Here is a 14,294-nt window from a genome sequence, read left to right as displayed (position 1 = left end):
TGCCTGCTTTACTACATACTGCCTGCCTGCTTTACTACATACTGCCTCCTTTACTACATACTGCCTGCCTGCTTTACTACATACTGCCTGCTTTACTACATACCGCCTGCCTGCTTTACTACATACTGCCTCCTTTACTACATACCGCCTGCCTGCTTTACTACATACTGCCTGCTTTACTACATACTGCCTGCTTTACTACATACTGCCTGCTTTACTACATGTTGGGAGCCGACTCTTAGCCGAAAGTGGCTATCATCTTTACAGCCATCTTGAGCCATATACCCTGACAAGAGACTTGTTTCAACAGCCTGCAATAGCTGAGCGCACTCTGATAGACATCTTGTTACACTGTTTAGTGCCCCCAGCTGCAAGGTGCTCCTGGTATCCATGGCTACAAGGCACGTGACGTAGTGGCTTCAGTTGAGATTGTCCACGAGGGCAAGTCACGTGGTAAAGGGTATAAATACCCGGATTTCCTTTCTATTGAGGAGGTAGAAAGTAGGAGGTAGTAGGAAGTAGGATATAGAGGTAGAGGTAGAAGGTAGGAGGTAGAAGGTAGAAGGTGGGAGGTGTCAGGAGACTGAAGGAGTGAGGAGAAGATAGTAAGAAGAGAGGAGAATAAAGAAGAGACTTGAAGAGACGCCACCGGACTCTGTCTTGTATCTATCTTTTGCGTCTCTCGCCCCTTTTTTCCCCTTCCTCCGTCCCCACTCTCTCTCTTGCTAGACCCTGACCTGTCGACCGGAGCAGCAGAACCGGCCGGCCTTTACAAAGTAGCAGAACCTGACGGCCGTTACAAAAGAAACGGCAGTTACAACTACATACTGCCTGCTTTACTACATACCGCCTGCCTGCTTTACTACATACCGCCTGCTTTACTACATACTGCCTGCCTGCTTTACTACATACTGCCTGCCTGCTTTACTACATACCGCCTGCCTGCTTTACTACATACCGCCTGCCTGCTTTACTACATACCGCCTGCCTGCTTTACTACATACTGCCTGCTTTACTACATACTGCCTGCCTGCTTTACTACATACCGCCTGCCTGCTTTACTACATACTGCCTGCTTTACTACATACTGCCTGCCTGCTTTACTACATACTGCCTGCTTTACTACATACCGCCTGCCTGCTTTACTACATACTGCCTGCTTTACTACATACTGCCTGCTTTACTACATACTGGCCTGCCTGCTTTAAAACTGAAGCTTGGACTTGCCCTCGCTGGAGCAGCTGTCATCGAGAGGCTGGATTGAGAAAGCCTGAGCCAATGTAATGGACACTAAGTGTGGAGTGAAGGCTCTTCGAGCCAGCAGGACACCCACCTGTGCCTCCTGTCCCGGGAGGAGCCCATGTGTCCGTAGAGTTTCCATAGCCTGGTCTCGCTCCACTGACACAGCCTTCAGCAATGTCTCCTGCTTCTGCAATGCCCTCTCTGTCTCCTGGAGCTTAGCAGCAACCTGTGAACATGTCCATCTGTGGGCAGTGCTGGACTTTAGGGACCAGACTCCCTTCTGCTTAAAAAGCAGACAGCAGGAGGAAGTGAACAGCCACAAGAGCCAATATATATGTAGCACTCAGAATGCTAGGGCCACCCTCCACTGGTGAAGGAGGGCTTTCCTGTCCAGTTATGGTACCTAGTTTTACCCTGGCTGGGCAGGGCCATCCCAATGGGTAGGGACCATCTCAGCACTCCCAGAACCAGTCCCTAAACATGTTTGGGGATAAGGCAGAGACTTACTTTTGTCTAGGCTGGCCTTGGCCTTGAGATCTCCTGCCTCCTTTTCCTGAGCAGCTGGGATTTCAGGGCTGCATTACTACATCAGCATGACCATGACTCATGGCTATAAATTAACTGGTATTTGAGTTTGGAGTTTTCTGAGTTAAAAAATAATATGGCGAGGGCCAAACCCATCCGGTACAGTACTGCTCATATTCTACACCCGGAGTACCCAACACACCTGATCTCTGGCCTTGGTCAGCCCTTGGATCAAAGTCTCAGATCTCTGGATCTGGTCCCGTTCGATGTCATCACAGCGACGCTGCCAGTCAAGGCCCAGCTGTACCTGCTCGCGCTCGAGGCTCTGTTCCCTTTCCACTGCCAGGGACAGCTGCTGCTTGTACCTACAGACACATGTGATGGCCCACGTTAACTTTCTCTCCTGAGGTCCCTTCAACATGAAGAGCAAAGGTGGGATGAAACTTGAGGGCTGACATGATGCTCCGCCCCTCCTTCCCATCGAGCCCGTGGCTCATGCTGAGGAAGGATACATGCATGGTGTGAGGAGAAGCTGTCCTAAGAGAGACCTGGAGAAACAACAGCACCTGTGGACAGGTAAACATGAAGGGCTTCAACACATGCTGGAGAAAACAGGGCTGGAGGGAGGGGGCCACACTCAACAGAGAGAACCAGTGCACAGACAGAGAGGAGAAGCGGTTAAACCTAAGCCAGGACTACTGTGTAAGTTCTCTAAACAGAGACCTAAGAGGCAAAACTGGAGCATGTGTCATGGGGGCACAAAGGCTGAAAAAGCAGACGGGCTGAGGGTCCATGCCAGACAGTAGTCTGTGGACAGAGGGGGACAAACAGGCCTGTTCATAGCCGTACAAAGGCCAGTGTGGCGGGCAGCCAGTACAACCCCAACGCAGGTGCACTTGGTGAAAATGTCACATCATTTTGAAGACAGAGCTGAGAGGGAGCCATGCCCAAGCACAAGCTGAGCTGTGCTGGAAAGGAAACTCCCAACGCTAGTTACATCTGATAGAAGGAAGGATGGCTCATAGTTAATCATCTTGGCTCCGATATCAAGATCGATCAGAACAACAAACCAAAGCCAAAGGAAATAGAACCACCACCACCTCCACCACAACAAAAAACAATGGAGATAATCAAATCCAAAGCTGGTTCTTCACAAAGATCAGCATAATTGATAGAACCGACAAGCCTCCAGTGAGGCTGGTCTAGGGTAAAGGGGAAGATGTCAAATGAGCAGTGTCATAAGTAAGAGGCCTTTGCTGTCCACTCACAAGCACTAAGATTACAGGAACCAAGGACAGGGACAACAGATGAGTGGACAGACGAGCACAAAGTACCAAAACGGACAGAAAAAAATATCAGAGGAATATCTTAAAAAAAAAAAAAGCATCAGCCATGGTTGGGGCTGGAGAGATAGCTCAGTGGTTAAGAGAACTGTCTACAGGACAGCCAGGGCTACACAGAGAAACCCTGTCTCAAAACAAACAAACAAATAAACAAACAAACAAACAGCACTGTCTATTCTTCCAGAGGTCCTGAGTTCAATTCCCAGCAACCACATGGTGGCTCACAACCATCTATAATGAGGTCTGGTGCCCTTTTATGGCCTGCAGGATACATACAGGCAGAACACTATATACATAATATAAATAAATAAATAAATCTTCAAAGAAGCCAGGGTCAAAAGCCACATTATGGCCACCACTTGGAAGTCCAGTCCATGAAGGTCCTCCCCTAGGGGAGCCCGTAGTTGGGGGTGGGGTGGTTGGGGCTGGCCACAGACCTGAGGGGGTCTGGGTTAGATAGAGTGGTGTGGTGTAGATGTGTATGCCCATCCAGATTCATCCTGTGGACAATGCTTTATTATATCTGATTAATGACATTATGGAAACAGGCCCCTACCTTCATTCAAGCATAAGTTAATGCAATGAATGGGAAAACAAGCATGGTGTTTGTTTGTTTGTTTTTTCCTTCTCTTTGAGACGGAGTCTCTCTATGTAGCCCTGGATGTCCTGCAGTGTTATGTGGACCAAGCTGGCCTTGAAATCATGGTAATCTGTCTGCCTTTGCAAGCTGATGGCAGAGGAAGACGGCCACTGCTCACCACCACACCAACTCTTGGCTGCTTTTCCTTTTTCCTCATATCAAAGTCTTTGGGCCTGGATGTCTGCTGTCTTGACCACCACCACGATCTGCTTTCATCCCATTGATCATTCCTCCCCGAGGGATGCAGGGCCAAGTTTGTTTGATGTGGTTTCAATCCTGAGGACCAGTAATGGTTCTTGTCTGCAGGAAACAGCACAGGAGGCTGCCTTGAGGACAGTACCTGTCTATGTCCTGTTGGAACCTGGCCACCTGTGCCTTGAGCTTCATTTCTTCTTCCTGTAGTGTCTGAACCTGAAGGTCTTTGGAGACAGCCTCCTTGGACATCTGAGCGATCTGGGCATCCCAGGCAGCTCTCAGAGCTGCTGCATCTTCATGAAATCTACACAGGAAGACGTGAGTGAGTGAGTGAGTGAGTGAGTGCAGCGAGGCTATCCTGCCTGCTCTCTCTCTCTCATGCTCCTGTGCAGACCCAGAGGAATGCACACCGTTGCCCAGCCCTCATCAAAGAGCCACATTAGAAGGCAAACCATCACCTAATTTAAGACAGAGGTTCTACTCAGGAAGAAATATCTAGCAGCCAGTTGTGCAAACATTAACTAATTGACTATAAAGAGCCAGATTACGCAAGGTGGAAAGGCAATCTGTGCACATAGCCTGTGGGATTGAGGAAGTGGTGTCGGTGAGTCGGCTTTCACTGTGCCCAGCCCAGCACCTAGCACACTTCAGTGAAAAGGACAAGACTCTAGAGTCCACACATTGGCTTGGCAGTCGAGTGCTGCTGGATGAGCCACCTAAACCTGACAAGCTTCCCTCAGAAAACAAAGTGACACTTTCAGGGGACTCATTGTACTGATCTAAGCAAGACCATCCCTGCTCATGGGAACAACTCTGCTTTTGTCACACAGGTGCACCAATGATCACATCCCTTCTGGGGCTCTGTGCTGATGAGCTGTCCAATGTGGGCATGACAAGAGAATGGTGAGTAGCTGCCCCAGATCAAGAGCCAGGTGTTGAGTTTCAAACCTGGCCTTGTACAATGTGAAAAAGGCCACTGTGCCAACATCTCCACACATTTTCGGAGTGCTGAAAACAGGTACATGGAAAGCATCAATCTGTAGCCACTTTGGGCAAGCCCATCCAACTCTGCCCTGGTATCTGAGACTGTGGAAATGGTCCTAGAAACACCCTTAGAAACATTTCTCACCAGGCTGCTTCCCAGGCCAGCCGACACTCCCAAGGCCAACATTTCCAGCACAGAAACACCTGGTCCAGTGACCTATGTCACTGTAGCCTCCTTCACATTCTACCTCCCTTCCCCAACATGTGGCCTGGCTTAGCTGCCAGTACGGCTACTGCACTCTTACTATGAAGACCAGTAGTAAACACTGACAGCTCCAAGTGGAGCAGGCATGCCACTACCAGACCTGTGTTTTTATCTTAATCCTACATGTGTGCCCTGTGGTTCCAGAGCAAACCCGCCAAGAGGACAAGCCAGTAAGTACTAAGGTTGTCACAGAATGCCTGTACATGCTCAGGACAGAGGTCACCAAACTCCCCCCACAAGTGAGAAGAGAGATTCAAGTTTGGTCCTGAATTTCCAACTCTGTTAATGTCCACAAGAGAACTGAAAGCAACATCTATGAAGGAAGTCTGCACACCTGCACTAAAGCAGTGTTACTCATAGCCGAGGTGGAGATACCCATGTGTACAGAGCAGCCTGTCCAGGCTGGGATATCAGCCTTAAAAGACACAAAGTTTAACTTAACAAACCACTGCCCTCCATAGCTCAAGTGACTAAAATAGTTAACTTGTGTTAGCTATGGTATTTTGTGTGTACGTGCAGGAGTGTGAATGAGGACATGTCCAGACACACATGTGCGGGAACATGTACACAGGTCAGACAGAGGTCAGCCCTGGGTGATGCTCTTTAGCAGCCATCTGCCTTGAGAGAAGGCCTCCCACTGGGACATAGGGCTCACTGAGTACGCTAGGCTAGCTGGCCAATAAAGCCCCATGGCTTCTGGAGGTGCACATATTTTGATACAATCACAACTTAAAAGAGAATGTCATCCTATAAATGTGCATGACCCTTGAGAACTTGAGTCTCTGTGACAGGTCAGACACATAGGGCAAGTGCCATAAGATTCCAACTTATGTGCTGTTCCTAGAGTTAGCAGACTCACAGACAGTGCAGACTGGAGGCTGCTGGGAGACCAGGGAAGGAGTGGCAGCTGGAGCTGAAAGGGAACAGTACTGTAGATGGATGGCTGAAATTGCATGTATCATAACCTGATGCCAGTGAACTTAACACTAAAAAGATTACGTGGCTAGCTTTGCCAGGCATGGTGCTGTACACCTGTAACCCCAGCAGCACTTGGGAGGTTGAGGAAGAAAGATAAGTTAGAGGGGGGAAGGGGCCAGCTATAGTGACACATGTTGGCAGTCCCAACACTTGGGAGGTGGAGGCACAAGGATTATAAATCCAAGGCCATCCAAAGTCATAGAGCAAGTTCTGGGCCAAGTTTACACAAATGAGACCTTGTCTCAGAAAAACAAAAACTGAAGACAATAGGTCAACTTTGTTACATATACTTATCACAAGTAATCGTAAATATAAAAACTATATAATTAAAAAAAATTACTAGAAATGGCTGTGGAGATTGGGGTGGGCAGAAAGCCCCTACCCACTGCATGTAAAATTCCATTCTAAAATGGCCCATGGCTGCCTTGGGCACAGGCACACAAGGCTGTTGGGCGGGTGGGCCAGAGGCAGCAGCTCACTTGTCTGTAAGGGTATTCTTCTCCTTGGTGTCCTCAGCTCGCATCTGCTCAGCCCTGCGCAGTTGTCCCTCCAGTGTTTCACATCGGAACTGAAGCTCCAGCACCTTGGTGTCCAGCACCTGCAGCTGCTCTGCATGGGCGCCCCTCACTGCTGCCAGCACTGTGTCTTTCTCCCTGGCTTGACGGTCAAGCTCTTCATGTCTGAAACACAGGGAAGGGTCCCACGGTGGCTCATTCAGTGCTCTGGAACTTTCCAAAGTATGTGTCATCCTTTCTTTTTCTTTTTTGGTTTTTCGAGACAGGGTTTCTCTGTGTAGCCCTGGCTGTCCTGGAACTCACTCTGTAGACCAGGCTGGCCTCGAACTCAGAGATCCGCCTGCCTCTGCTTCCCAAGTGCTGGGATTGAAGATGTGCACTACCACCGCCCGCCATGTCATCTTTTCTTACACTACAGTTGTCCCTGACAAGATGGCTGGCTCTGCAGGAGTAACTTGTGGGGGTGCTTGCTCTTCCCACATAAGCAGATCTTCTTCTTCTTCTTTTTTTTTTTATATAATTAATCATTTATGCCGGGCAGTGGTGGTGCACATCTTTAATCCCAGCACTTGGGAGGCAGAGGCAGGCAGATTTCTGAGTTCAAGAGTTCGAGGCCAGCCTGGTCTACAGAGTGAGTTCCAGGGCAGCCAGGGCTACACAGAGAAACCCTGTCTTGAAAAAACAAACAAACAAACAAAAATCATTTATTTTATTTATATGAGTACACTCTCGCTATCTTCAGCCACACAAGAGGGCATTGGATCTCATTAAAGATGGTTGTGAGCCACCATGTGGGTGTTGGGAATTGAACTCAGACTTTTGGAAGAATAGTCAGTACTCTTAACCACTGAGCCATCTCTTCAGCCCGTAAGCAGATCTTCTTAAACGGCAGGCTCTCAGAGGCCCCAAAAGCTCACACACAGACACCAAAGCAGGTTCACAAAGCACTTCTAGCAGACAACGGAGCTTGAGCAGCCCATGGAAAACTGATGCTACCTGCCTCCCAGATGGACAGATTCCTGAGTGCTTCCTTAGTGTATCAGTTTGTCTGTACTGCACAAATCCTGGCACAAGAAAATACAAGAGAAAATTTGTTCCCCTTCTTCCTCCCAAGTGTGGCTGGGAGGCCTAAGTGTGTGGTGTGTGGTAGCTACAGTTACTGTTTTCCTTGGAAGAGAAAGTAAATGATTCTTGCCCTGGGGGCTGAGCCCACAGCTGAGCTTCTAGCTGGCATCCCCAGCCCCACTCCTTGCTGACTATGCTGTTCCAGCGCCTCCTAAACCCTGTTGTACCTGTAGGAGGAGCAATGCTTTAATTGCACTGCTGAAGTTCCGTCTTGAGCCAACATACCACCTACTTCCTGGGTGTCCCAGACACCTGGCAACGTGAAGCACCTGCTGCTGTTGGCTGGGTCCAACCCACACTGAGCACAGGATATGTCAGCAGGGAAAAGAGAACCCAGAGTCTACATCCGTGAGAGTAAGGGGTGACCAACCAGGTGACCATGTCATGGCAAAGCTTGGGGCTATAGTCTAAAACTTATAAACTAGTTAGTAAAACATCCAAGTTTTAAATGTTAACGTTTAAGTCTTAAACTTATTTATCTAGTGTGGGGGCGTGTGTGTGGAGTCAGCTCTCTCCTTTTACCACATGGGTTCCAGGGATGGAACTCAGGTCACCTACTGTGGTGACAAGTGACTTTATTCAAAGAGCCATCTCATTTACCCACAAAAGTTACAATTTAACTAAGGTTATATTTTTAAAAGCCTGTTTTAGACACTGGAGACTAAATCCAGAGCTTTAGACATTCTTAGTTTGTGTTTTATCAATGAACTGGATTAGAGTCTTGGCTCTTAAAACATTTTAAGCTCTGAGACACTAGATGCCTAGCCTTGTCTGAGGAAGTAGAACATGGAGCCAATCCAAGTGGCCTCCCAGCTCAGGCTACCCGTCTGTCACAGGGCGCTTGTCTCCAGTGAGTATGATCCAGACTCTTTTCCAGTGGCACCACCCAGACAGAAATACGCACTTCCTCCTGAAAGTCTCCTCAGCTTTCTTCTTGGCCAGATGTACGGAGTGAAGCTTCCTCTCCAAGTCCTTTATCCTAAACAGAAACTGTATCAGTAAAGAGCAGTTACATAAGAGACCAGAGAGTAGAGCTGGAAGAAGCCAGGAAGGCAGGGCCACCAGGATCCAGTCCGTGACCATAGTGCCTCGAGAGCAGACCCCACACACCGAGCATCCTTCATGGCCTCCAGATCCTGGAGTTCCCGGGCATGGTCCTGTAGCTTCCTCTCTAATTCAGTGTGCTCTGTCTCTGCTTTCTGCAGACTCTCCGTTGCTTGTGCGCCAGCTTCTCTCAGACCTTGCAGCTCTTTGTTTAGTAGTTTTATCTGAGAAAGATTGAAAATTTCCAGGCGGGTCGCTGGGTAAAAGGAACAGTGTGAAGCCTGGCATGGTCCCAGCACTTGGCAGAGGCAGGCAGATCTCTGAGTTTGAGGCCAGCCTGGTCTACAGACCGAGTTCCAGGACAGCCAGGGCTACACAGAGAAGCCCTGTCTCAAAAAACTAACTAACTAACTAACTAACTAACTAACTAACTAACTAACTAACTAACTAGCAAAGGAACAGCATGGTGTTCTGCAGCACAGGGTGATTGAAGCTGGCAACAGTGAACCTGATGACTGGAAACCCTTCAAAAGCCCCGGCCTGGCCACTTACCTTGAGCTCATGGGTCAGGATTACATTGCTCATGTCATCAGCCCTCAGCTGGAACTCGTGCTCTCTTCTCTGCACTTCAGATTCAAACTCCAGCAGCAGCTCCTGGAACAAAAGAGCCAGAGTGAACAAGAGCAGCTGCCGCAGACGCCTCAGCTCGGGCAGGGCTGCTGCTCATCGTGAATCACAACGTTTTCACAGTACATACAAAGTTTTCTGTTCCACATATAAAACTGTTTAAGTATATTTCCTTACCACCATTCTTCAGTATCTATATATCTATATCTGCCTTTAATCTCAGCACTTGGGAGGCAGATGTAAGCGGATCTCTGAGTTTGAGGCCAGCCTGGTCTCCAGAGTGAGTACCAGGACAGCCAAGGCTACACAGAGAAACCCTGTCTTGAAAAAACAAACAAAACCAATCAACCAAACCAAGAAAGAACAACAAAATTTCTCAGGTAGAACGGGATCATAAATGAATCCATTCTAAGAAGCCTCTCTCTGAAGGATGACTGGTGTACTTCTTGCTGTTCTGTTAGCACCCAGGCTGCACAGTTGTCGCTATCAGGATAGCATACATTCCCTTCTGAACAGTTCCTTTTCATTTCTGACTTGATGAGACCCGCCATGGGCTCCTCAGCTGATAAGAGTGTTTGGATGCTCCAGGTACCAGTGAACCAAAAAGCCTAATTCCTTTATTACTGGGGCCACAGACCTTCATCTCACTTTTGATCAGCACAGAGCAAGTGACCCTGGGGGGACTGAGTGCTTAGGGACTCATGTGAGCCCCTTTAGTTCTGGGCTCTGCCCTGCCTTGCCCACCACCAGACTCTGGCCCTGAAGGACAGGCTGAGGGAGTACAGATACAGCTCTGGGAGTTGCCTCTACCCCTATCCCATGAAGCACCGTCCAGCCCTGGTAGACGGGTGCACAGTGTGAGCTCTGCAGCAGCAGTTCTTACTTTCTGGTTCAAGAAACTGCAGAAAGGGGCTGGAGACATAGCTCAGAGATTAAGAGCACCGACTGCTCTTCCAGAGGTCCTGAGTTCAATTCCCAGCAGCCACATGGTGGCTCACAACCATCTGTAATGGGGTCCGATTCCCTCTTCTGGTATGTCTGAAGAGAACAATGGTGGTATACTCATATGCAAAAAATAAATAAATAAATCTTTAAAAAAAAAAAGAAACTGCAGAAAGCACAACTAGAAGTTATGTTTCACTTTTTCAGTCCCTTGAAAGGTAAATGTGAGATATAAAGTCACATGAGTGACCCTTACTAGAATCAGAATATTAAAATCATTATTATAATTATAAAATTACAGCAGAATGCTTGCCTGTTAAGTGTGGTGCCTTTGGTTCTATTCCAAGCATAGAAACAAAGGAAGGAAAAAGAGAAGGAAGGGAGGGAGGGAAGAAAGAAGAAAAGGAATGGAAAGGAAAGGAGAGGAGGATGGAACATACCTGTTGGTGGAACATACCTGTAAACCAAGAACCTGGGAGGCAAAGATGGAGATCCCTCAAGTTCTAGCCAGCCTCAGCTACATGTTAGGAATCTGTCACAAAAGACTCAAAATCAGGGCTGGAGAGATGGCTCAGTGGTTAAGAGCACCGACTGTACTTCCAGAGGTCCTGAGTTCAAATCCCAGCAACCACATGATGGCTCACAACCATCTGTAATGAAATCTGATGCCCTCTTCTGGTGTGCCTGAAGACAGCTACAGTGTATTCATATATAATAAATAAATAAATCTTTAAAAAAAAAAGACTCAAAATCAAAGCAACCAACTAACCAAACAACAAACCCACAGAGGAAGTTCTGCAGTCTGTGGCCACCAGAGGGCAGAGTTCCACGCCACATCGAGCCTGTGCTGCCACCGTCTGGTCTTGCTGGACAGTGTGATGGGAAGACATGGCCTGTCTCCACTGTGCTCTTGTTGTCAAGGTTCTGGGGATTGTATCTCTGGATAAATCATGGGACCTCACACAACAGTCTGTCACTCTCTGTCTCCTTGCATGTGTTCTTTGTCACCCGCTGTGCTCAAACCAAATGGAAGTGCTTGTGACATCTGCCTCTTCCATCAGACCCATCAGGGCTCAGAGTCAGGGTTAGGGTTAGATGTCCCCACTGGCTCCCCTTCTGGGGATACCAAGAGTTGGCATGCTCTTATCTGCAGGGACCTACTACCCAAGCACACCCCATCAGCCTGCTGACTACTTCTCTCACGTCTGGCCCAGTAGGTCCTCAATCATGTCTGTCACTGCACTACACAAACACTCAACAGTTTCCCACGGTGCCCAGGTCTGTAAGGCCCTGAAGGCCAAGCTTCACCTTGGATATTCCTCCTCTGAACTTGAACTCTAGCTTCTAGGTATCCCTGAGCACACAGGTAGGTTCTTGTCTTCCTCCTGCTGAACTCTCTTCTGTACCCTCACCAACATCTATGGCTTTTCTTGCCCAGTCACTGTACTTGAGTCCAACCACACCCCACTCCTGACCCTCCTGTCTCATCACATCTACAGATAGTTAATTTAACTGTCCCAAGGTGTTCTTTGCTCTATGAGGGCAGGCATGACAGGTATGGCAGGTATCCATGTGCAACCCCGAGCCTGAAGAGCTACCAGCAGGTAGTATGCATTCAGAAACATTTCTGAAATGAGTGGGTACATTTCCTCCAATGTCTTGTGAACCTGTGACTAACCAACAAGAAAAAGAATTTTCTCTGGCTCACATACGTGATAAAGTTAAACAGACCAGTCAGTTACTAGTCATCAGCTTGTTTTAATTTATAAGAGGAAAAATCATTATTTCATTGAATCAGTTCTATTTACAAAGGTGACCAACATGTGAGACTCTGGCCCAACAACTGAAAGGCAGGGCCTTGAGGAAGTCTGTGTTTACACAACTCTCTCCTCATAACTACCCAGAAGGCCAAGACTGCTCCAGGACACATCAGGCTTGCTACAGGCAGATTGCCCTGGGCCGCAGAAGGCTGCCTCAGGCTGGCTATTCCAGCCCATACGGTTACAGGTCTTTCCCTAGCCTCCTGCAGCAGAGCTGGTACAGTAGCATGTCAAGGCTTCTTGCTGCCAGAGACAGGGATGCCACCTGAATGACAGAGCCTATGTTCCCTGGTGTCTAAAGGGACACCCGAGTGCATTCTCTGAGTCTGAGCAAACCAACCACTCAGCTGAAGACTCTACTGAGACTCTTTTGGTGACTTTGGTCTTTTCCAGCTAAAGACTCTACTGAGACTCTTTTGGTGACTTTGGTACCACTACAAGAGTGTCATTTCTTAGACATGACAGACATGACAGTTGTTGAGTTGTTTTTGGTGGTTGTTGCTAACTTTTTAGACAGGTTCTCATTTTGTAGGCCAAGATGGCCTTAAACTCATGGTGATTCTCCTGCCTCAGTCTCCCAAGTATTAAGATTACTTGTTACCTTGAACCACCACATCTGGTACAATCAATCTTTCTTGACTACATATTTCCAGGCTCTGGCTCAATGTGCAAAACTCCCGGCTGCTTTGGAAGTCAAATCAGTCGTTCCCATCCACTCTGCATTCCCTTTAAGGCACAGTCGCCCTCATCGGACCCAGACAGGTGCCCCGACAGGGAAAGCTAGGTGGGAATGGCAGGGGTGATGGAGACCTCAGGTGACTGGTAGGGTGAGCAAGAGAGAAAAAGAATTCTTGGAAGGCAGGCTTCATTGAGAAGCTCGTTTAATTAGGGGGAACAAAGACTGTTTAAACCTTTGGAGGTGAGTAGGGGCTATGGGATGAGTGTCTGTCATTGGCCAGGGCCAAGGTACTGGAAATGCCTTATTTGCATAAGGAGGAGTTCCAGGCTATGTGACTACCTCAAAGGTCACAGGGGTTGGAGCATGGGTCTACATGTACTAGGATTTGCAGGCCCAGGGCAGACTTATAAGAGGTTCCATCTTTTTCTTTGTTTATTTGTTTTGTTTTGGTTTGTTTTTCCAGACAGGGGTTCTCTGTGTAGCCCTGGCTGTCCTCGAATTCAGAAATCTGCCTGCCTCTGCTTCCCAAGTACTGGGATTAAGGCGTGAGCCACCACTGCCCGGCCAAGAGGTTCCATCTTGAGAACTGCTCTTCTCAGTGTGTCAGATCCTCTGGAACTGGAGTTACAGACAACTGTGAGCTGCTGTGTGGGTGCTGGGAATTGAACCCAGGACCCCTGGAAGAGCAGCCAGTGCTCTTAACTGCTGAGCCATCTTTCCATCCCCTAGAAGTACATATTCTTATATCTGGATACAGCTACTAATCTGATAAGTGTCTCCTCCTTTGTCCATAAGGCCCAGTAGTAGTAGTCTTGCTTTTGGCTGGCAAGGCTGAAATATAGCTTCACTATCCTACCTAAAACTTTTATTGGCTCCCAGACCTCATTCTGTAGTTTAGCTCACAAGAATCTTGACCTTTCTACATGAGAACATCACACTGGTCTGTTACACTGTCCTAGCTTGCTCCTGTTGTTGTGATAAAACACTTGATCAAAAACAACTTGGGGAAGAAGGCTTTACTCAGTAAGAGGTTATATATAGCCCATCATCAAGGGAAGCCACCACAGGAAGAAAAGCAGAGACCATGGAGAAATGCTGCTTGCTGGCTTACTTCCCCTGAATTGTTCTTTCTTCTATAGCCCAGGATCACCTGTCAAGGGTTGGCACTGCCCACAGTGAGCTGAGGCCTTCCTACATCAATTAGCAATCAAGACAATGTCCCACAGACATGCCATAGGCCGATCTGATGAAAGCAATTCTCAGTCAAGGTTCCCTCTTCCAAGGCACCTCAGGTCAACAACCAGAATGAGCCCTCACACTGACTGATGACTGAGTCCTCACACTGATTGATGACTGAGTCCTCACACTGA

At 48.1% G+C, this 14,294-nt stretch overlaps 1 protein-coding gene across 1 annotated transcript in view; it reads right to left on the bottom strand.

The window, feature by feature from the left end:
* Nucleotides 1-14,294, bottom strand: part of Ccdc57 (coiled-coil domain containing 57) — a 101,350-nt gene that overhangs the window by 66,230 nt on the left and 20,826 nt on the right. The window contains exons 4-10 of the mRNA XM_028787976.1: nucleotides 9,409-9,510; nucleotides 8,923-9,080; nucleotides 8,717-8,791; nucleotides 6,652-6,852; nucleotides 4,091-4,249; nucleotides 1,970-2,132; nucleotides 1,334-1,468 (exon numbers count right to left, since the gene is read on the bottom strand). Coding sequence (XP_028643809.1) covers nucleotides 1,334-1,468; nucleotides 1,970-2,132; nucleotides 4,091-4,249; nucleotides 6,652-6,852; nucleotides 8,717-8,791; nucleotides 8,923-9,080; nucleotides 9,409-9,510 — 993 coding nt within the window. The remainder of the gene's footprint in view (nucleotides 1-1,333; nucleotides 1,469-1,969; nucleotides 2,133-4,090; nucleotides 4,250-6,651; nucleotides 6,853-8,716; nucleotides 8,792-8,922; nucleotides 9,081-9,408; nucleotides 9,511-14,294) is intronic.

This window comes from Grammomys surdaster, unplaced genomic scaffold (assembly GCF_004785775.1).
Source record: "Grammomys surdaster isolate TR1022 unplaced genomic scaffold, NIH_TR_1.0 125688, whole genome shotgun sequence".
Lineage (NCBI taxonomy): Eukaryota > Metazoa > Chordata > Mammalia > Rodentia > Muridae > Grammomys > Grammomys surdaster.
Note: the sequence above shows the minus strand (reverse complement) of the source record. Positions and strands in the feature narration are given on the sequence as shown.